The following is a 23210-nucleotide window of genomic DNA, read 5'->3' as shown; positions in this document are numbered from 1 at the left end:
CAATGTTTAAGTTTTATAAGCTCAAATGCCTGCCTTGCTCTGTTTTGTGATGCGCGTTTGTGACTCTCCTGTTCGAACTCGTTCATCAAAATGAACGAATCTTTTCCCGAGTCAATTTGTTCGTTGAAATTGACACGAAAAAAGATTTGTTCTTTTTGATAAACGAGTTTGAAAAGGAGAGTCACAAAACAGAGCAAGGCGAACATTTGAGCTTATAAAACTTAAACTTTATTATTTATTTATTTTTTTTTAATGAGCGATTGGATCGCTTGATAAGACCCTCATTCATCGTCTGGAATCATTTAAAGCCTTTTGAACAGTTTGCAGTTTGCACTGAAACTGTCTTTTGGACCTTGAACCGTTTGGTTCCCATTGAAGTGCATTATATGGAGAAAAATGCTGGAATGTTTTCATCAAAAACCTAAATTTCTTTTCAACTGAAGAAAGAAAGCCATGGATATCTTGGATGACATGCGGGTGAGTAAATTATCAGCAAAATTTTTTTTTAAAGTGAACTACTCCTTTAATATCTGCCAACTCTGATGCTCCACCAACAGACACTCTACTGACTATAAGTAATTTTGTAACTACATATCAACTTAATCTAGCCCAAACCCTACCAGTCAATTAATACTCAACTAACGCTCTAATGAGAGTTAGTAGACATGTAGGTGCAACGTTACTTCTGGTCAACTGAATGTGTTTAAGGAACCATCAAAATAAAGTGAGACCCTTTACTAATACATTACTGGTCATTATTAGTTTATGTTAGCTCAGATACAACAATTTCTTTTTTTAATTGTCTTTGTTTTAGATTTTCCTTTTTAAAAATCCAACAACTTTCCAGGTTTGAATGCAAAAAAAGTGGTGTTTTGTAGACCCCACTGCATATAGAGATCATAACTGTGTCACTGAACTGTAAATGAGTGATTCCTTCATTCCTTCTAATATAGCACAGAGGTCTTCAACCTTGCTTCTGGGGACCAACTGTCCCGCAAATTGTATTTCCAATCAAGTGATCCTGAAGAACTGACTAGCTGAACTCAACTCTGCAGGACAGTGGGTCCCCAAAAGCAGGATTAAAGACCTTTGCTAAAGCACACAGGGCAAAAAAAAAACGTCACGTGATCAAAGTGCCACAGGGTTTGAACATACATGTGGGAATGAAAAACACAAACTCCGGTAAACAGCACAGAATAAGGAGCATTACTCTCCCCATGCCAGATGAATGACATCATCTTTACACAGAAACTTGAGTTTCGTTTGGCAGTACAAGTACAAACTATACAGCACTCAATACTAAACAAAACGGCATATCGAGAGGAAAACACTTTGGAGATTAGAAAATCACATCGACAGTTAAAAACAGCATTTTGTTCATATAAGGCAAAATCAGGTCCTCTCACAGTGTAGTGTTCAGCAGGTTTCTGCAGCAGCTCTTGGTGACCACTGTTGAAGCGTACATTACAGCGATAACAGTAATCAAACCTTCAGTTTGAATAACATATGCAGAACATACAGAAAGTCACATGACAGTCCACAAAAACACCAAAACATGGGTTATATTTCTATCAAGAGACTGCTGTATTTCGCTAGAAAATTTCATCAATTACTGGCAAATGTTTTCAAAAAAAAAAAAAATGATAACACCAATCGTGACATCTTGAGATGTTTGCATGTTACAAAATGCTAGCAAATTGAAATGCCATGGAAGCCATTTTGTAAAAGCAAATGTTATGCCTTCCAGTGTACAATGAGCAATGCTCCCTTAAACCCTAAATACACAATCTGGGGGAGTAGTGCTCCTTACAGAAATATAATAAAATAATATATATATATCTATAATTAAAAAAATAATAAATACATAAATACATATTATAAATAAATATGTCGATTTCACACACATAATTATACAGACGGATAATTCTTCATGGACATACTTGTGTAAACATTTTAAAATAGATGAAAGTTGGCAATTCACTTAATGTGCCAAAATAATTCATCAACATACTGAAGTGAATATGAATTCAAAACAAAACACACAAATGGTGTGAACCATAAAAGATCCATATGCCGATGGAATCAAAAGGATGGACAAGCGACAAAACAGAAAATGCGTGTTGGCGACCAACCGAGAAAACGAAATGCAAACAAACAAAAACAAAACATGAAGAGAGTGGACGGTGGACGGTATTGCGCATTGGAAACTATCCAGTGTGGATACAGGACTTCCACCTCCACACCCCCCAAACCCTCGCTGCCATCCCCAGCTCCTGGCCATGAGCGGTTCGGCAGCATGCTGTTGTGTGGGTGGTTGGGAGGACGAGGTCAGCCACTCACCAGATGGTGAACAGAGAGGCCATGCAGCGGGAATGTCTCGCTTAAAATTGCATTCACAGGTTCACAGTCGATCCATGCGGAATGTGTCCTCGGTTGCCGGGTCGGCGAGAACCATGTCCGGGTCGTTGAGCATGTGCAGTCCGTCTAGTGTCAAGGGGTCAATCTTCAACTCGTCCAATGGGAACTGAGAGTCTGCATCAAAGCTGACGTCACCAACGCTGGCCAATGAGCTGGTGAGGTCTTTGGAGAGACTGGGTGGAGATTCCCCGGTTACTACGTAGTGTGGGACAAATCAAAAATGCCAGTTAGCAACTAATAAACGGGTGTTCACACATGCAAGATGTCATTCATTTTCAATTGGAGTAAGTTGGAGATTTTCCATGATATCAGTGACGTGTGTTTGGCGTAAGTTTACATTTCATTAAAGGTCGTATAAGCGATTTAAGGCCAAAACAAAAATTTATCACTAAGGCTCAATCCCAATTCACCCCTTGGCCCTACCCCTTGTTTTCGAGTGTACTTCTTAGCCCTTAAAACGGAGTTACAAGGGCCAATGGGTTAAAATATTCCCCTACAAAATGGAACAACCCTTCATGTACCCGATACGTCATCAGTCGTCGGCGATGGCTCTGCCGGATCAGCGCAGCTGCTCTTAACTTTGAATAAACATGATGATTATAACATCCCTTCCTTTGAAATGTATGTCTTTTCTGATCGGAAAAGGTAATTTATTATACCATTTCTTAATTTAAACGACTATAGTGTTATTATAAGAGTAAATAAAGTGCGTGGTGGAATCATCTGGCGCTAAATTTAAATGTTTAACCGTTTGCCGTGAACTTTTCTCTTAGCTCTCCGTTTGGAGTGTGCCTCTGAAAAATCTCCGTTTCGAGGGCTATGTAGCCCTACCCCTCGATCTCAACAAGAATCGGGACACCCTACCCCTAGACGTGAATGCGCAAAACGGAGGGGTAGGGCCAAGGGGTGAATTGGGATTGAGCCTAATTATCTAATCTTCTAACTATCATCTAATCTTTTCAAACGATCCGTTAGCTGCCCGCCCCATAAACAAACTGTCACAAAAACGAATGGGAACAACCATTTCCAGTTTGTTTTTGCGCTCGTTCACGCCGCCTGCACGCGAAGTCGGAGCTGAAGAATAAGCCAGCGTCTATCAACCCTATGCTATCAATGGACCAGATACATTTAACATGGAAGAGGCAATCCCCAAGAAGAGGAGGAGGAGGGAGTACCGTCGTTTTTCGTCAAAGAAATCGGGAAGGCTTTTGAACGGTGGAGAGAACTCAAAGAATTGAAAGATTTTAAATTGGACGCACTGTTTCTTCTGGACAGGTGAGTAGCTTCTAGTGCTGACTTTTTTTGTATGCGAACTGTGTATGAAAATATAATTCTTTACAAAACATGAGCGAAGCTCGACTAAACTTGGATAGCTCTAGCGAATATCAGGTTGTAGGGATTTAGTGTGTGAGTTGCGTTTGTTGTGTCTACTTTGATGTGTAGCCATAACATTGTACTATTAGCAATAACACTAGCCTACGTTCAGGACAAACTTTAGCTGAATAATAATAATAATAAGCTGTTATAATAGTGATGCACCGAAATTATCACATTATTTAGTGATGCACTAGTCTGGGTTTCCCCATGCTGTCTTCCCGCAGTACGATTTTATTCACGCTGAAAGGCAGTCTGGATTAGCCTGGCTGCGCCCGCCTACGCACTTCCGCTCAATTTCATTTTCCTTCAGTACTGCGTCTGGGACCGCTCCATATCCTTAGGTTTCCAGAAATCAATTTTTTGTAGGACCAATCAGCGAATAGAGGGAGTGGCTGAGAACGATGACGTTGATGTAGTGCGTCAGTTTGAGTGCAGTAATGGCAGCGGAGAAAGACGTGAGAAAAGCTATTCGGTCCGCTGTTGGAAAATAAACTGCCGAATATACAGAATTTAAAGCCGGATTGTTGTCGTCTCACCTCTTGTTGCACAACGGAGGACCAAGTGAAGGAGGCAGAAAGGTTGGAAGTTTGTGCTGGGCAGCTCGTGCACAATGGCCGTGACATTTTGGACTTTAGCCTGGTGTTCGCGGTGTTCGGAAGCCCCGAGTCCTGGCTGCTAAACTATTGTTGAAGATCCGCTCAGGAGTCATGTCAGTCGCTCAGATTCCCAACAGTAAATTTACTGATTCTTGTGATGAATAGAACATTTTGAGCCCCTTTGTGCACTCGTACAGGAGGTTGGTGTGTCAGTTTTACATGTTGTAAATCATACAAATTGGTTGTGATTTAAAAAAAAAAATTGTCATAAATAAAAATTTGAAAACCCATACTTTGGAGACTATATTTGATTTTCAGTTTTAGATGTCAATGGTTAATTTGTTTTAATAAAAAAAAAAAAACTAAATGCCATATAAAAATGTACAAACACATATTTTGAAGACCATAATTAAGGTAATTAAGAAACAAAAATACGTAATATGAAAAATTGTTGTTTATTACACATCTGCAGACAGACTGATCATTCACTGTAACTTACAGTATTGACTGAATAATCACTGTCCTTCATGTCAAATATACATTTCGAATTAATAATTGTTCCTAGATTAACAAAACCTGCAGCTCTCGTTGACTGAAATCCTATTGTAAATTTAATCCTCTGATCATTCGGAGTTCGGACTTGTTTCTTTTACTGTTTATGGTTGTTTCCAGCCGTTTCGGCGCATGACATACGTCACTCACGACCACACATTAGCGATTGGCTATGGCAGATCGTGAGTGACTCTGGGCAGATCCAATAGATTTGAACTTTAATAGTGAACCCGCCTACAAGGAAGGAAACGTTTCTCAACTGAGGGAGGCCAGACTCTCTGTACAAATGAAATGAATGTACGAGAGTCTGGTAGAACCAGGCTAAGTCTGGATACCATGGCCCAGATTTTCGACTCATTTAGGGAACCAATCACAGAACGGGAGGGAGCAGCAAGACGATGACGACATCTATGCGACACACACCGAAGCAGTTTGTTTATATCTATGGATTCAACATGGCAGCAGACGCGATGCTACCTTTCGATGCAGCCTTAGATATTGTTCTAAGTAGTTTAGAATGCAAGTTTATTTTGAAAAAAGAGCAGTTTTTGGCGTTAAACTTCGCGAGACCCCAGTCGTTATTGTTGTCTTGCCATTAATCACCCTAATGGAGGACCAGTACAGGAGGCGCTCAACCTTGGAATATCTGCCGCTCAGCTGTGTCCCGAGAAAGAAAATGCGATAAAGAATTGTCCATACCAACTTCTGTTCGGCAGTCCTGAGGCTTGGATGAGCGCAAAGTGGCAAGACACATTAGCCACGGAGTTGTAAAGTAACCTGCTAGGCATCGTCGTCGACGAAGTCCATTTAACTTATAAATGGTAAGTGGTATTTATTAATATCATAATGTCATTATGCCTGTAGACTACCTACTGTGGTTGTCACAGTGCCACTAAGTTGTGTTGCTTTTCAATGTCAATATACAGCTACCGCGCTAGTAGCATAACTCAGTCATTCCCAAAGTCGGGGTCCCGACCCACACGTGGGTCGCGGGAGATTTTGTCTGGGTCGCCAAGTCGAGCACTATTTTTCAGTGTGTTGTAGGCTACTCTCTAGATATGGGCTATTCAATTGGCGGCCCGCGGGCCAAGTGCGGCCCGCCAATCATCTCCATACGGCCGAGGGCACCCCAACCTCCCTCTCCTCCTATTTTCTGGTGGTGCCGCGCGGCTAAATTTGGTTAGATATGCGCGTGGACGCAGTGGCGCGTGAAGCTGGATGACTATACGCACGCACTGTGTGTGTACCATGAGCACTCCGACTGACCTGAGAGAAAAGTTTACAGTCCGAATATTTCAGCAGTTTTTATGTGTGTCCCGTATTTCTGTCGACTGAACCAGCGATAATAATCATTCGTTGGTTTGATTATTTCCTTTCCATGAATTGGCCATTGGCCAAACGCGCGTGCATAACGGTCTGAAACGATTCGGATTTTTTTCACCTGAAGCGGTTTCTCGGTAAGTAACAACAAATAGAGAACAAAATAGCGCTGGTTTCAGTCGTTTCACTAGTTTACTTTGAACTAGGCAGCACGGCCCAGTGGATAACGGAACGCAAAGCTTAAAGGAGTTGCGTTTACTCCCGGTCCCGGACACTATTATTAAATAACGTTGCGCGACATCCTTTAAGAAGCGTCGGACACGTACTCCTCTCTCTTACAAACCACACATCACTCAATGATTTTAACTAGTTTTAAATCGGATGAAACAGTCTTAACATTCCCAACACTACTGATGAGAAAAAGAGAAGAAACATGAATAAAGTTAGAAGACTAAATGCCCTAATCACCCCCCTTACAAACATTTACCATGTAATAGCCTGAATGTAATAATTTGCCATGGTTTGGGCATAAATGTGGAATATTTATATTGAATGCTATGTTATAGTCATTTATATTGCCTTAGATTTATTAGGGGGGTAGAGGAATAGTATTTAATCGTGTGTGTAGTTTTTTTTTTTGTGCCTGTTTAGGCATTTTTATGCAGTGGTAGTGAGCCATGCATGGTTACAAAGTCTCAGTGTCAGAATATTTTAATTTAAGCCTATAATAATTATTATAGTAAATTATGTACACTGTAACTATGAGAATATGAAAACAATGAGATGCCCTGTCAACTTTTCCTTTCTCATTTCACCTCTGCATATTGTCAACAACAGGTTAAACAAAAAAAGTGCTTTGTCAAATATCTGTATCTCTTTTAAATAGTTAACTGGAAGCTTAAAAAATGACCTTAAAAAATGGTCATACATATTTTGTTAATGCATAAATTCTCTTCGTGATATATGAACTATATGGGCCTAATGTTTTTTGGGTCACAAGGATTTATCGACTTTAAAATGTGGGTCGCCAGAAAAAAAGTTTGGGAAACACTGCCATAACTTTCAGCTGTGCACACGTACCCCATTAAAGTTGTTGACACTTTAGTCATACATTTTTTAATTTTTAAACTTGAGAAGTACAAGCGCAAACAATTTCCAATGCAAATAACAACTTCAACATCTATGTTAAACTGTACTTAATACTTGTGTTTTTCTAATGGAAACGGTTGGGTTTGAGCTACGTACAGGTGCCTTTGATAGACATTCTTAGCACCCAATAAACGGCGCCGGGCATTCGTAAACCACTATGCTAAAAGTTGCTATGACATCAAAAAGGATAAAACACCACCCCCGCAGAAGAAGATCAACGCCTACTTCAACATGGCCAGTTTAGCCCCGCCCACCAATTCGCGCATTACATGCATAGATAAATTACATAGGCCTACCTCGTGACGACAAACCGGATTGAGTTACCGAGAAATAAACATGCCGTTAAAAAAAATATTGTGCAGTGCCTGGTTGTGGAAGAAAACACTCGCTGCATAAGCTTCCTCTGGATTCCAATAGGAAATCATAGTTATACTATTTAATGACGTTCCATCTGATGTGGGTAAAACATTGTCCGTTTGTTCTCGAAACACAGTTGGAGATTGTATTTGAAGACCGATTAAGATTAAAAAATGGTGCTGTAGCTACTATATTGGATCAGATGGGAATGGTGCAACACACGGACTCTGGGTCGAGTATGGGCGAATCATTCGAATCATTCCGGTTACCATTTTACAACATTGGAAGTTTTCAAAACAATTTCCCCCAAGTGCACCGACGGGTGAGTTGAAAGTGACTTATTATAATATGCAAATCTGTTATCCACTCACAGCAGAGGGCGTTTACTTCTAGTCTTCAGTGCGAGACGCCCATAAAAACCGAGCGTTTTTCAGCTAGGCTCAAAACTAGGGTAGAAAATAGCCTATTACTAATTCATTTAGATGTTTTTGAATGCAAAAACCAAGCGAACGTCATAAGTTGACCTCAGACAACAATATAAAAAATAAAATAAAAAGCCAGTTCATGACCCCTGTTTTACTCAGAAATTAACAAAATAAAGTAAAATGGGTTGTAAACAAACTTTTAACGATAACTTTATGCAAGCATTCTGTCCTCCCCAAAACTTACGCTTGTACTGTATAGGTAAAGAGCCTCAATGCATTTATTGTACCTCTGTGACATCTCTTCGAAAGACATTTGCATGACGACATTCTTGTTGAATTGAAAGACACAATACCTGTGAGAATGATGTTGGGAATGTTGCCATGGCTACTGTAGCTCAGCTGCTGTGTCTCCTGCTGACTGCTGTGGCTCCCAGTTAAACCCATCATGGCTGCCTGTGTGTAGTTCAGGGTTGAACAGTGACTGGGGTCACCCAGATTCTCCATCATGTTCATGTTGAACTGTTCCAGCTACACAATCAACATTAGAAAGTTTTTTTGTTATCATTTGAACAATAAATAAAATAATAATATTTGTAATACAGCAGCGAATTTTATTCCTGCACCATCAAATTCAATCAAACAGTTGTCCAGTCCAGTGAGTGTGTCATAGACGATTTAGCATTATATACTGTGAAAGTGCTAAAGAATTCAAATGGATTTTGCCCACCCTGAAATAAGTTCCCTGCAGTTACTTAGGCACTGAATCTCTCTCTCTATATCTCCCTCCCTCTCTCTATACAGTAGTATATATATATATATATATATATTGCATGTCGCAATATACACAATGTAACCGTGATATTCAAAACATGAAATATCGATATTGCGTTAATTAAGGGTGACACAATATTATATAATACTGGTATTGGCGATGACCATCATATAAGAACCCTCTGTGACGTGGATGATCATCTGAAAAGGTTTTCTAAAAACCTTTTCGTGGTGCTGTGGTTAGCTGGTGCCTGCTTACATCACAAGGCACCACAACTTCCAATAGGAAAATTCAACCTGAAGAGGGCAGCACTAAGAGGTTTTTACACAATAAATTGTAGAATTAAAAAACTTTATACCCAAATGTCCAAATTCAATGAACAGCAATAATAAAGCCCCAGTCTTACAGATCATTAACTAAAAAAAGTTGGTTTAAAGTTTACCCTTTAATGAAATGTATTTTGAAAATATTTTGCATACCTGTAACTAAAGCAGGTATGCAACGTATGGTATGAAACATCATATTTATTTTTATTCAGTTTGCACATTTTTCGAGTTGTGAAAAAACAATCTAAAAAAATATTTCTGATTAAAATGTATACCTGAAAAGGTCACAGTTCTGGTCACAGTTATGTGGTTTTGAAATATGTGGCAAAGAAAATAAACAGAAAAAAATGTTATTTAGCAAGAAAACTGACAAAATTGATTTATTTTCCAAAAAGAAATAAAAGCCCAATGTGAAATATGTAACATTACAGATCTTTAACAAGGAGTGGTTGTATTTAAAAAACAACAGCTGAAACATGTTTTAAGTGGTCCATTTAGTCTGTTTTATATGCCCCAAAGGGGAAATTGGTCCGGGTTCTTATGAGTTAACAATAATCCAGCGTCAGTACCTAGTTGACATCCAAAGTACAATAGGTGGATGTATTGCACCTTAACGCTGTCATATGTAATAAAGCAGAAGACGCTGCACACACACCAGCCAAAACACCATTTTTTCACCAGTCTCCTGTATTTCACACCCCTCTCTCGCCCCCCACCTATTTTGTTATTTCTACCGTAATTTGTTTGGCCCAAACCTTGTAATATATATAAAATATAGTATAAAATCTTGTATAAAATGCATCCTACTCACACAATCGACACATTATACAAATATCAACCCATTTGTGACCTCAACCTGGCAACCTACAACTCTGCGCCGGTACTAGACGCGGTAAGTTGAATCAAGCATCAATGGTAGAGATGGGAGGTGAAAACTCCGGTGAAAAAACTAAATATACATAATAACACAACATAACATAATAATGTGAAATTATCTATCTATCTATCTATCTATCTATCTATCTATCTATCTATCTATCTATCTATCTATCTATCTATCTATCTATCTATCTATCTATCTATCTATCTATCTATCTATCTATCTATCTATCTATCTATCTATCGAATTTATGTTTATTTTTATAATTTATCATGCACCGCACCATAATGTAATGACCAGCTTGTGAAAAAATCATTGATTGGTTCATCACAAAGAACAGCCCTAATCTAGTTGTTTTGCTTGTCTGGAACTGAACTGAATTATCGGTCTAAATTATGAACTGAATTAATTAGGCAATTCACTTCTTCTCTGAATCAGCTATGACTCACTCTCAAGCTGAAGTCAGCCTTGATTTTCAATAGGTAACAGGGTTTTTAGAGGTTTTTTTGTTGTTGTTTGTTTTAAAATGGTATATCTTAATCTAAATGTACATACCTGGTTGGACAGGGCATTGGTCTGTCTGGATGGAAGTTGCTGATCATAGAATGAATCTCCAAAGATGCTCCCAACCACCTGAATATGCTATGAAAAAAGATCCACTGAGAACAATGTAACGCTGAGGTAAGCATGCACGAAGGTGAAGTAGACATTGTTTATTATATTCCAAAATACTGAGGAGAAACACAGGCTCAACTGCCAGATGTACTGTAACAGTGTAAAGGTATGTGTACTGAACAAGGTGGCAATAGAGAGAAGTACACTATGAGATGCCAATAAACACAAAATGACAAAAAAAATCAACAAATGAAGAATGAACCATAGAGGTGTCATGCTTACTTGTGGTGAACCGCCAGGTGAGAAGCCCTGATTGGACACTGGAGATGTTGGCGACTGATTGGTTGAAGAGCCAGTCTGACTGCGATACTTTGGGGAGTAAAAATGTGTTGAATTTGAGATAACTGAATTACCAACCTAAAGCAAAGTGCGTACACTAGAAGAAAAACGTACTGAGTTTGCAGTTCCACTTGTGGCTGTCTCTGATTGGCTGGCAAGAGAGGTCTGGACAGTGGAGCTTACGGTGAGAGGAGGGAGCCGTATGAGACGGATGTTTTGAGGAAGGGTGTGCGGCTGTTTCTGCAGGTCATTCAGTAAACTCAGCAGTGAGTACTGAGACAGCTGCTGCTCCAGTGACAGACTGTCCATCGTGATTGGCTGTGATAACAACATACAGTCAACAAATCAGATGCTAGTGTTGTGAACAAGGAAAAAAAATGTCATAAATTCATACATTTACTAGATCATTGTCAATGATCCCACAGTGTGACATATACGTTTAAAAAAATACAAGATCAATAGATAAAGAAATTTTTTTCAACTTTTATATCATCTGTTGATATTTTGAATTCATTTGTTTTTGTTTTTTTGATTGACAAATTGTAGACTCATAATTGCTCAAATAAGTTATTGATTTCTCAGTTGATTCAGATCTCAATAACAGATCTGAATAATATAGTTACATTTTGCAATGAAATAAAAAAATAAGCAGTTGATATTTGCTATAGTCGACTTCACGTGAGTGCATGACATGTATGCGGATAAAGTTGGGTATAATATATATTCAATTTTATATATAGAGCTGTGTGATAAAGTTTACATTTATTTACGATATAAACAATCACAGAGTTAAGATTTGTTATGTAGTATCGGTATGCAGGTAAAGTAAGATGTACTATACACTCACCTAACGGATTATTAGGAACACCTGTTCAATTTCTCATTAATGCAATTATCTAATCAACCAATCACATGGCAGTTGCTTCAATGCATTTAGGGGTGTGGTCCTGGTCAAGACAATCTCCTGAACTCCAAACTGAATGTCAGAATGGGAAAGAAAGGCGATTTAAGCAATTTTGAGCGTGGCATGGTTGTTGGTGCCAGATGGGCCGGTCTGAGTATTTCACAATCTGCTCAGTTACTGGGATTTTCACACACAACCATTTATTGGGTTTACAAAGAATGGTGTGAAAAGGGAAAAACATCCAGTTTGTGGCAGTCCTGTCGGTGGAAACACCTTGTTGATGCTAGAGGTCAGAGGAGAATGGGCCGACTGATTCAAGCTGATAGAAGAGCAACTTTGACTGAAATAACCACTCGTTACAACCGAGGTATGCAGCAAAGCATCTGTGAAGCCACAACACGCACAACCTTGAGGCGGATGGGCTACAACAGCAGAAGAGCCCACCGGGTACCACTCATCTCCACTACAAATAGGAAAAAGAGGCTACAATTTGCAAGAGCTCACCAAAATTGGACAGTTGAAGACTGGAAAAATGTTGCCTGGTCTGATGAGCCTTTCTGTTGAGACATTCAGATGGTAGATTGGCATAAACAGAACGAGAACATGGATCCATCATGCCTTGTTCCCACTGTGCAGGCTGGTGTTGGTGGTGTAATGGTGTGGGGGATGTTTTCTTGGCACTCTTTAGGCCCCTTAGTGCCAATTGGGCATCGTTTAAATACAACGGCCTACCTGAGCATTGTTTCTGAATATTTCCATCCCTTCATGGCCACCATGTACCCATCCTCTGATAGCTACTTCCAGCAGGATAATGCATCATGTCACAAAGCTCAAATCATTATTTCAAATTGGTTTCTTGCACATGACAATGAGTTCACTGTACTAAAATGGCCCATACAGTCACCAGATCTCAACCCAATAGAGCGTCTATGTGGAGCTTCGTGTCCTGGATGTGCATCCCACAAATCTCCATCAACTGCAAGATGCTATCCTATCAATATGAGACAACATTTCTAAAGAATGCTTTCAGCACCTTGTTGAATCAATGCCACGTGGAATTAAGGCAGTTCTGAAGGCGAAAGGGGGTCAAACACAATATTAGTATGGTGTTCCTAAAAATCCTTTAGGTGAGTGTATATCCTTTTGTACCTTTTAATATATCACCAGGTAGTTTACATTTTTCAACAATGAAACAATCAAACAGTTAAGATTTGCTATATAGTAAATACTGTATTGCAAATCTCAACTGTTACAAAATGATATATACAGTATACTGAAAGATCAGAATCCGATTTTCATGAGACCTAGAAAAATTGCTAGAAATAAAAATAAAACCCTTTAACAGACTGCGCTGTTTAGGGAGGCCGGCTTACCTGTGTGATGGGTATCTGAGGTGAGACCGCAGGTGGTAGCGTGGGAGCTGGCTGCTGTAGGCTGATATTAGGTGAGGGGACGGGGCCAGTGTGCTGGGCAGGTGGGGAGGGAGGGACGTGACTGGCAGCACTGATGCCCAAGTGTGTCAGATTGGTGGTCAGGTTGCTGGTACAACTGGAGCTGGACGTAGGAAAGGTTATTGGGTCATCAAGATCCAGCGGGGTGGGGAGAGGAGGAGGAAACTGAATGTTTGTCAGATCAGGTAAGGAGCCGCCTGTGCTGTGAGCAGCTGGCATCAAAGAGCTATTCATTTCTTGATCAGGAGATGGAAATATGCTGGAAAAATGAAACAGAATATGCTGTGAATACCCTCCATATGCTAAATCTCATGAAACTATATATATTTATATTAATATACTGTATATTTTGCTGGACGAAAATGCCTTACCATTAAGAGGTTAAGGGTTAAAGTTAGCTTAATATTACTTAATTGTCTTGAAACTAAGATTCATTACAATAAAGCACAATTCGTCCCACCCCAAATCTCATAAAATTGTCATTACTGAAATACAATATTTTTTTTTATTACAACAAAAACAAATTCTATTATTGAAACCATGGTTGTTCTAACCCTAACCCTAAAACTAAACTTTTGTTAGTTAAAATACTGAAATAAAATTTAATATTTAAATATAATATTTTTTTTTCAGCAAGATGCCAAATCTCAATATCTCAAAAACAACACTGATCAAAATGTAATTTCAATTAAACAATTATATAAAGAGAGTTTGAAATACGTTCAAATCTATATTTATTTTTTATTTTCACAGTAACATGAACATAATAACAAAGCTTAAAATGAGGCATAATTTTCTTGAAGTAAAATATAATTTCTATATTAATTATTCACCCAAATAGGGTTTAAAATGAACATTCTGTTTTACCTGCCAATGAAGGATGATTTGAGAATATTTACCAGGTATTAAACATTTCCTCATGGCTATAAAATAACATTTTACATCTATCATAAAAATGTAAAGACCTACAGTTTTGTGGATTTGTTTCTTATTGTTTCGTTATGGTTGCTTATTTGAGGAATAATCTACATGAAACTCTGGAGAAAAATAAACTTTAGGCATCATGTAAAAATTTCAGTTTGCTCCAAGGGTTAAATATTTTAGAACAAATCATAACAGATTTTTACAGTATGTCTAAATCTCTCATATCACATATATTAATTTAGGTATTAATCTAAAGTTGCTGCCACACCTCCTTTTCTCGACTGGTGCTAAATTAAGGATTTTTTCAAGTGTTACATGTTAGAACACAAGTAAAATAATAATAATAAATAAATAAATACTTAAAAAAAACAAACTCACTTAATCCCAGGAACATCACATGACTCTGTATGCAGAGATGCTTTGGGCTCGTCTTTCTCCATCTCTGACTCAGTGTCCTCTGTATCTGGAGGGGTGAGCAACAGCACTGAAGAAAGAGGGAGATGGAGAGGAGGATGAACTCCAACTAGTCATTGTAAATGAGGAAAAACAATATCTTACAATTACATGACAAATAGAGTGTCCATGATAAAGAAAGAGAAAAATATTTACAAAACGCACGATAAGAAATGTTGTGTGTTTAACCTTTATACAATTTTCAAGAAATGTTTAAATTGAATTAGTAAAAATAAAAAGTAATACAATATTTCCTGTCCATGTGAGTGTGAATAATCTTAATCATTTTGTACAAACACAGACTGTGTCATATATTACCTTTATAATAGCAAAATAGTGACACTTTAAATATTAAAAAGCAGGGAATAACTTTTATTTTAAAATTTTAGATTCAAATAAAAAGATATGCCAAACTTACCAACTTCTTCTGAAGATTTTTTAATTTTAATTCTAATGAGGGAACGTTTTTTATTTTCATTTCAGGCCCTGTACAATATTTTTGAATTTACACACTACAAACATATCAAAATTCATTCTAATTCCACTTCACATGTATCTTCACAAATAAAAAAAACCTCCCAAATTCTTACATGTTTTCACTCCTTTTGACTGCAATTCTTGAGATCCACCAACAAAAGTGTCCTGTTGAGCTGGATTCACAGCGCTCTGGTGTAGAGCTGAGTCAGAGTTGGTCCTGTAGTAGAGTTGGGAACAGAAGAAACAATGATTTATGACATTTAAACATGTTTTGTTTCATAGTTTGTGAGGAAAAATGCTTTACCTCCTCCAACTTGTGTCGGGAGGTGGTGACAGATATACCGAGCTGTAGGGGCAGCTGTCAATGTAACTGGGCTAAGGACAATTTCTCACACATGTACACGCACGTAAAACACACCACAGTTGGGTAAAACTAGCCCGTGTATGGTAAAGGATATCTGACGTCCATGCTTGTCCACAGAGAGAGGTCTACGATGAGGAGAAGCGATGCGATTCCTGTCACGATACACGCGGTCCACCAGGCCATGATGTCGGGACGTCCGACTGGTGTCTAGAACTGTCGACTGTAAAATAATCTGATTTGTTTAAGTCATCTTCTAAGATGCATTTTCTTTACAAAAGGTATGGGAACTTTTGCTGGAGTGTGGGGCAAATAAAAGCATTAAACAGGCTCCACACAGAAGATGGACTAGCAGTATGAAAGCTTAGAGCGATGAGAACCATCTTGTACATTCTTATGCTAACGTATCATAAATGAATAGCAATGATAAAATGATACTTGAAATGACACTTGTGCAAATGCATGTTTCCATCAGCTTTGTTACATTTAACTAATTTATTAAATAGACATTCCTTAGGACAACCAATAATATAATCTGAATCTTTGGTTAGTAATTTGCTTTCGGTGTGGGTGTTCTGGGCTATTCCTACAATACAGTGCATTTTCATGTCTCCATCATATATAAAGTAGTGTTCCCAAAAAGTATTTGATAAGTAAGTTGTCCGAACGTCTTTGGACTATATGTCAGTGACAGGAAGTATAGAATAAACATACTTTTCAAACAAAACATTTCACAAAAATATGTTTTTCTTTTATCATAATATAACAATTAATGTCCCCAAGTGATTATGAACATAAAACATGGTAAACTTATTAAGAAACATTTCAGATATTTCTTCATAGTTCCCGTTCGAGAGCGTGAACTCCTCCCTTCTTCAGTTTTTTAGAAATATTTGTGCAAACGCCAACTTGAAACAGCTGGCCAATTGTCGCGAAGTATGCAATACTGACTGACTCATGGGCAGTACAAAATGCATTGGTGCGACAATAGGCTTTATGCCGTGCGTCACGTGACCAAACCGGAAAACGGGTCTCATTGCATCCGCTTGTCAGAGAAAGTGTTAACGGCCGTATGAACTGACTACGAAATCTATGGATTTTTAAGGTAATCAGCTAACCTAACTAGTTCACTTTGTTATTGACGTTTTATTTCAATTAAATATCTAAACGTTACTGTGAAGAAGAAAAATATAAAACGTTTAAAGATCAATCTGCACATGTGAGGGATATTGGTTATGCTAATCTTTGCTCGCTCCTTTTAAGTTATCTTGAGTAAAACCGCAAAAAATTTCATGAAGCACATACAAAAGACCTGGACCGGAAGCGATGCAACCTGTTTTACAGAATGCGGAAGTAAGTTGTGCATAAAGACTATTTCTATGTGTTTCCCATGATCAATTAAGCTGAAAAACATTTCAAGTTTGTATTTGTAACTCATGTGGTTCAAAAGTTATAGCCGGAACCCTTTTTGGGCAGCGGCCATATTGGATTTGGCCGCCATCTTGGCCCCGAGGGTCGCTGGCTCCGGCGCCCTAGCTAAATCATTTCAGTATGACCTGAGCTACATCTGTGCCAAATTTGCCACTTTTAGATGAATTTGCGCGAAATTACCTATTTATGTGCTTATGGCCCCCAACTATATTGCATCAGAATTGCAAAGAAAGTTGCATCTAAGGACTAGTTATCTTTTCTTTCTCGCATACGATGGCTAACTTTAGCAGGATTTTTGCGGGCCCCATCGACCCGCCCCACACCTACGAGTACTGTGCCGGCTGCCTGGGCCTGGCCCACGAAAAGATGGCCTTCTTGGACTCCACGTGCGTGCACTGTGCTGACCTGCCGGTGCAAACTCGAGAGGGTTTTTCCCATTACAGGGTCGAGGCCCAGAAATGATGGTGACGATGAGGCCTGGGGCCATAGTCCTCTGCCGTCGCCACACACCGGTTCTTTTCATGGACCCGCTGGACTTGACACGAAATGCTCCGGTAAAAAGGAAGTAAGTCTGGTAACTATAGTCTCCGTTGGAGGACTTCGCTCTTCCATGACCACTTGGTAAAGGGATACATCTCCAAAGGGACAAGGCGGAAGCTCGCGTTTCTCTGCGCATGCCCCCCCCCCCCCCCCCCCCGTCGAGGAGACTGTCGACGTGCATCTGTGCCCGTCCGTTCGTCTCTGGCTGCGGATCTCAGCTTGCAGTCCAAGCCGTGTAAGTTCACGGCTCATCTGGTTGAAAAAAAGAAAGGCTCCAATCAAATCCTCCGCCCTCCTTGGTGACGCCGTGGAGTCAGTTGCTGAGCATTTCTCCATCACGAATATTGCTCTCTCACGTGTTCCAGCCCTCGCCGAGGTCCCTCTCTTCGTCGACACCTCATCCCGCTTAAAATCGGCTGAGCCGGATGTTCGCCATAGGCTGTTGCGGAACAGGAAATGTAGCATCAGAGACCACAGAGAGCGGCGTCCTTGGCTGCCAAGCCTTGATCCTACAGATCATCCAAAAGGAGGAAAGGAGGACAGAGTTTGTTGGAGGCCCCACACCCAAGCACTGTGTTCTGCATCATGTCTCCTCTGTTCTTGTTGGTGACATTTGCAATATTTGTGTGCTGTTTGTATGAGCTCCGCAATAAGAGCACATATCCCTTCAACAAAGGGCCTTTTCCTCCTTATACACTCAACACTGTGTCACTCACCCTGCCCCAGAGAAACACGGAGTTGCAGTCTGTGCCTGTAATGGCCTCCCGATGGAAAAACACGAGAGTGCCAATGTTCCCCCACCATGTACGACGCCAGCCAGCCTGGCTGGGGCAGGGCACCAGTCTACAAACTGGCCATAGAACTAATACGACCGCGGTGTCATTTTCTAGACGCGTGTACAGTTATTCCAGGCGTTTCACCTTGGCTACTGGGGATAATTCAACACAGGTATTCTCCTCAGTCCAGACGCAGACCACCCCGAGTCAGTCGTGTGGCTGTCACTGACTTTGCCTCAAAATGCCCCGTTCTGAGAATAGAGATGCACAGCCGCTATTTCGTGGTCCCCAAGAGGGATGGAGGACTCCGTCTGATACTGGACCCGATACCCATCAACCAAGCACTTCACTAGTGCACGTTCAGGAGGAAAGACCCCCTTAATGTGAGCTCACTTGTTGAGGTCATTCGCCTCTTCATGGGCCATGCAAACGCGTCTTTAGTGTTGTATGTTTTGCTACCGGCTGATCTACACAGAACAATGCTTTCGGTAAATGATTATCCTCAATTAATTTTCTAGTCTTGAGTCCTGACTACGGATTTGTGCAGTCGTTGCACAAGTTCAGTCATTGCAGATACTGATTTGTGTTAATGTTGTTATGTTGGCCTGTATCCTGTAGCTATTCTGATCTAACTGCGTGTATTCACAGTTGTCGCTGTTACGGCTGTTGACGCTGTGCTTATGTACTGTGGCGAGGGGGGCGTGGTTCAGCAAAGTCTGTAGCGGGAGAGAGGCAGGAGCCGAGTGCTAATTAGGCCAAGTGCAGTTGACTAACACCTGTGTCTGATTGAGGTGATTGGAGCGGAGAGACCAGATAAAAGCCAGCAGGAACGAGCGAGAGGGAGAGAGAGCTGGACTGGGAACTCGTGTACCGCCTTCAGTGCTGCCGTGGGATCTAGCTCTAGTTTTGAGGGCTCAATCCCTACCACCTTTCAAGCTCTTGGTTTCGATTGCAATTAAGGAGCTCTACCCAAATGTTATTTTTAACGGCTCTGCTCCATGCCTTTGCTTCAGCTAAGTGCGTTGGATACTTACACGTGTTCTCATGGACAGTGATATTATCTGTTTCGGACCTGGCGACTGCAGTGTTACTCTTCGGCTGACATGGGGCTACGTACCTTTCTAACGTTACACAAGTGTTTCCCTGCCCGTTTATCTGCTGAGCTATCATCCTCACGTGACGCTGACGCTCAGAGCGCTGTTTGCCCTTTAACATGGCCTTGCGGATGTATGTGAATCGTGCGGCTGCCTTCCTTCAGTTGGGCCATACTTGAGTGCTTGTGTTGTCTGCCCTGGATCAGTACAGCCTTCGTGTTCATTGCACTTGTATATGCACATTTTGATACGGTCAGGGATAACGTCTCATTGGTTGCGCGGCTATTAGCTGACTGTCTGTCTCTTCTGTTGCTGGTGTAGCTTGGCCCCCGTTTTTCCCCAGGCTTATCTTCACTACTCTTACGACGGGATTTAATACAGTTCCCAGAGCGTAGCCACACAATGTAGAGTTACTGTTCTCGAAAGGGAACGTCTCTTTTTGATGAGTGTCCCCGTAAGCAGAGTCTTAAATGAGTTAAAAAGTTAAATGAACGTAAAGAGTTGTGAGAAAACAGGGTGTCAGATCCGCTTCATGTGTATCAGTTATTAAAGTGACAGCAGCCTAATAAACCTGCTGCGGTCTGTCATTAATGTGTTCATTTTCTGTAAGACCTACCGCAGATGGAAATCTTAAATCACTGTTTACAGGTTAAGGTTACATGGGTCAAAACCAATGAAAACAATAACTTTTTGTGCATTTTAGCAGGGTACGTAAAAGTCTGAACTGGCCAGACTGGTCCGGTAGAAAGAAAATCCTAGTATTGAGCCCAAATATATTAAAAGCACATCTAAATGTGACATTTATTACAATGGGTTTATGTGAAGATTGTAAGTTCACTTAAAGAAAAAGTGTTGTTTTTTTACAGCCTATTCAATTATCTTCTAATGTTGAATGGCTATACCCTGGTGAAAAAATAAATATACCAAAATGTATAAGAAATACATTTACATATATGAACTTGTATTATATGTATTATAAATACCCTGGAATTGTACTTTTGGTATGGTTAAAGTGTTAAATTGGAACAACTAATTTTGTTTTAGTTATCCGGAAATAGTGTTGAGGTCCAACTTAAGATATACTTAAGTACATTTGATTGTGCTAAATTGGAAAGAATGTAAGCTAGAATAAATGTCAGGGTTCTGGCCTGGCAGCTTTGTCTGTGTTGTCTTTGTTTCAGGCTGCGTTAATACTTGCCATTAACATTTGATCACCGTGATCCTATCAAGCAGATTGGATCCTAAGCCAATTAGGACACGGTGCATTTACACCTGTCCCCATCACCATCGCCATGATTGTTTACTCTGAAGTCACGTTTGATCTCGAGGGATTTTGCGAGATTTGACCTGGGAATGCTCGGGAATCAAATCGGTTCGTGTGTGATGTGTTGATTTTGGCGTGTTATATTACGATATTTAAATATATTTAAAACTTTAATGTAAGGTTTGATTAATCGAGATTACAGAAACATGGGATTGTTTTTATTTTTTAATACACTCATGTTGGCTAACGCTCAATATCTCACTGAGTAATGACTAACTTTAGTGCTTATATCCATCGTGTTATTTCATATGGTTAATTTTCTTACCAGTTGTCAATAATCAAGCTATAATTACTAGAGTAAAAGTGTCTCATTTAAGTACATCACAAGCATATTTTTTTTTTATTTAGTTAGCTGAAAAGGTACTGCATAAGAGGAATGACTCATCTCGCACTATGAGTTTCATCAGTTATGATGTTCATATAATTGTGATTAGATCAGCTGAAGGGATATTCAATCATAGTGACATGTGTGTAAGACAGAATTTTCAAACTTATGAAGTTTCTAAGGTCTCACCTGAAAAGGGAGGTCAGTGTTGCTATTTCCAATCTGATTGACATTGGGCAGTGACCCTCCATAGCACTGAGCTCGATTCTGGCCTAGTTGCAAATACTGGGTCTTCTGTAACTGCAGCTGTGCAAAATAACAGTGCGTGAAAAGCAGCAGTGAATGACGAAATGAAAGCATGAATGAAACGTAAACCAGATACTGGGGAGTCAAAACACTTTATCAGGAGAAGAATGAGAAAAGCAGACCAGTGAGAGTTAACAAAAAGTAGCAGAATATGGGTTTCAACTTATGTGACTCACACTAATGTCATAAGTTCAATGCCAAGGGACATACTAATAAGGCTGTATTTCAATAGAGGCCAGGGCTAAATGCCAGACATTTTCCTCCTGTGACTTTTTCTTTATTTTCAAAAGTTAAACTTGAAGTCATGACTAACAGTTCGTTTAACTTATGTTGACCAAAAGTGGGGCAAGTTGTCACAACATACCGTTTATTGACAATTTGAGAAGAAGAAATGTATAAAACCCTATCAAATAAAAGTAAAAAGGTAGATTCAACAACTTATGTATAAGTTAGGTAATCAGTCATTTATATAAAATAACATGAATCATAATGGAACAATAATACAAATGGAAAAGTGCCATACAAAAAAATACCAAAACCATTGTTTTGGTCAAATTATATGCCTAATGAAAAGAAAAGAAAAAAATAAATAAATAAAATAAAACACGTGACAACATTCCCTGACTTGACATTTATGAAAAATACCAATATCCAGTTATATTTTAGCATCATTGATATAATATTAAGGATTTTAATATTTTGAATGAGATGTTTTCATTTTAAAGTTTTAGTAATAGTGTTTTGTATTTTTGTCATTTGTCTTAGTTTTTTTTTATTTGTCTATAGTTTTTATTATCATTTTAAGTAAAAATAAATAAATAAATGTTGCCTTGGCAACAAGCTAAAGTAACCCTGCATAATATTTAAATTAGTTGGACAGTTAAATATACAAAACTGCTACAATAAACACGTGTAGACTTTTAACTCAAAAACCAAAAACTGATATAGCCAACATGTTTTGTGACAACTTGCCCATATGACAACTATCCACGGTCTACTCTATTTGACATTTCATTATTTAGACCGAAAAGCAATCACACTCCATTAGCGGCCGGACAGATGTGCACGACATCTGTCCGGCCGCATTCTCAGCATCTCTGAGCTCATGCATCCGAACGGCCTCCCGTTACGCTCAAACCCTGAGACATCATTATCGTCCTTCACTGATTTTTGTCACGGCTCTCGGTCGACAAAAGTGTTCTCAAATCATGTACAGGCTATAATCTATCCATAGCAGCTGTGCTAAGCGCGCGTTTAACCGTGACACACGTATCCGTTTCTGACACACGTACCCGTGCAGCTCGTGTGATGCTCAGGTCTTTCATGACCTCCTCAAACGCCGCGGTCTCCTCCGCTTGTTTCTGGTTATGGAGGGCGATTTTCTCGCTAAATTTTCGCGGATTGTTTGAGGTCGCCATCTTTCGTTCTTCTCCAAAACACAGAGCGTTGCGTGAGACGCGTTGTGCGCTGCTGCGGCGGCGTCATCACGGGAAGAGTTGTGGGCATTGGAGTCCGAGACAGTCCACTGAAGGAGCGCCTGATTGACAAAACAAACAAGCAAGCCCACCAGAATCTTCACTAACGTTAGACGAGTCCGATATGTTTTTAAATGAACTAGTTTCAAGTGTTGATAGAAGGCGTTTGTGATGATGAATGTTTTAGAACATATCTAGGCATACAATGGTTGTTTCAGGCAGCTATAACCAATACAAATAAAT

At 39.6% G+C, this 23210-nt stretch overlaps 1 protein-coding gene across 2 annotated transcripts; it reads right to left on the bottom strand.

Annotated features, from left to right (window-relative positions):
* Positions 1–350: 350 nt before the first annotated feature.
* crtc1b (CREB regulated transcription coactivator 1b) lies at positions 351–23125 on the bottom strand. 2 transcript variants are annotated; one of them, XM_089125049.1, is made up of 12 exons: positions 22785–23125; positions 21376–21492; positions 15794–15919; positions 15640–15701; positions 15449–15552; positions 14784–14889; positions 13404–13740; positions 11310–11444; positions 11070–11156; positions 10728–10814; positions 8548–8722; positions 351–2613 (listed from the first exon to the last, which is right to left on the bottom strand). In XM_089125049.1, exons 1-12 carry the CDS (start codon positions 22908–22910, stop codon positions 2402–2404), a joined length of 1674 nt encoding a protein of 557 aa, XP_088981175.1. In that variant the 5' UTR covers positions 22911–23125; the 3' UTR covers positions 351–2401. The 2 variants fall into 2 exon arrangements, with proteins under 2 accessions (XP_088981175.1, XP_039504377.2); XM_039648443.2 differs by having other exon boundaries at positions 352–2613; positions 11241–11444; positions 22785–23119.
* Positions 23126–23210: the final 85 nt, after the last annotated feature.

The sequence above is a fragment of the Pimephales promelas genome, chromosome 21 (assembly GCF_988280905.1).
Source record: "Pimephales promelas chromosome 21, fPimPro1.hap1.1, whole genome shotgun sequence".
Classification (NCBI taxonomy): domain Eukaryota; kingdom Metazoa; phylum Chordata; class Actinopteri; order Cypriniformes; family Leuciscidae; genus Pimephales; species Pimephales promelas.
The sequence above is the reverse complement of the archived record's forward strand: the minus strand, read 5'-3'. Positions and strand labels throughout refer to the sequence as shown.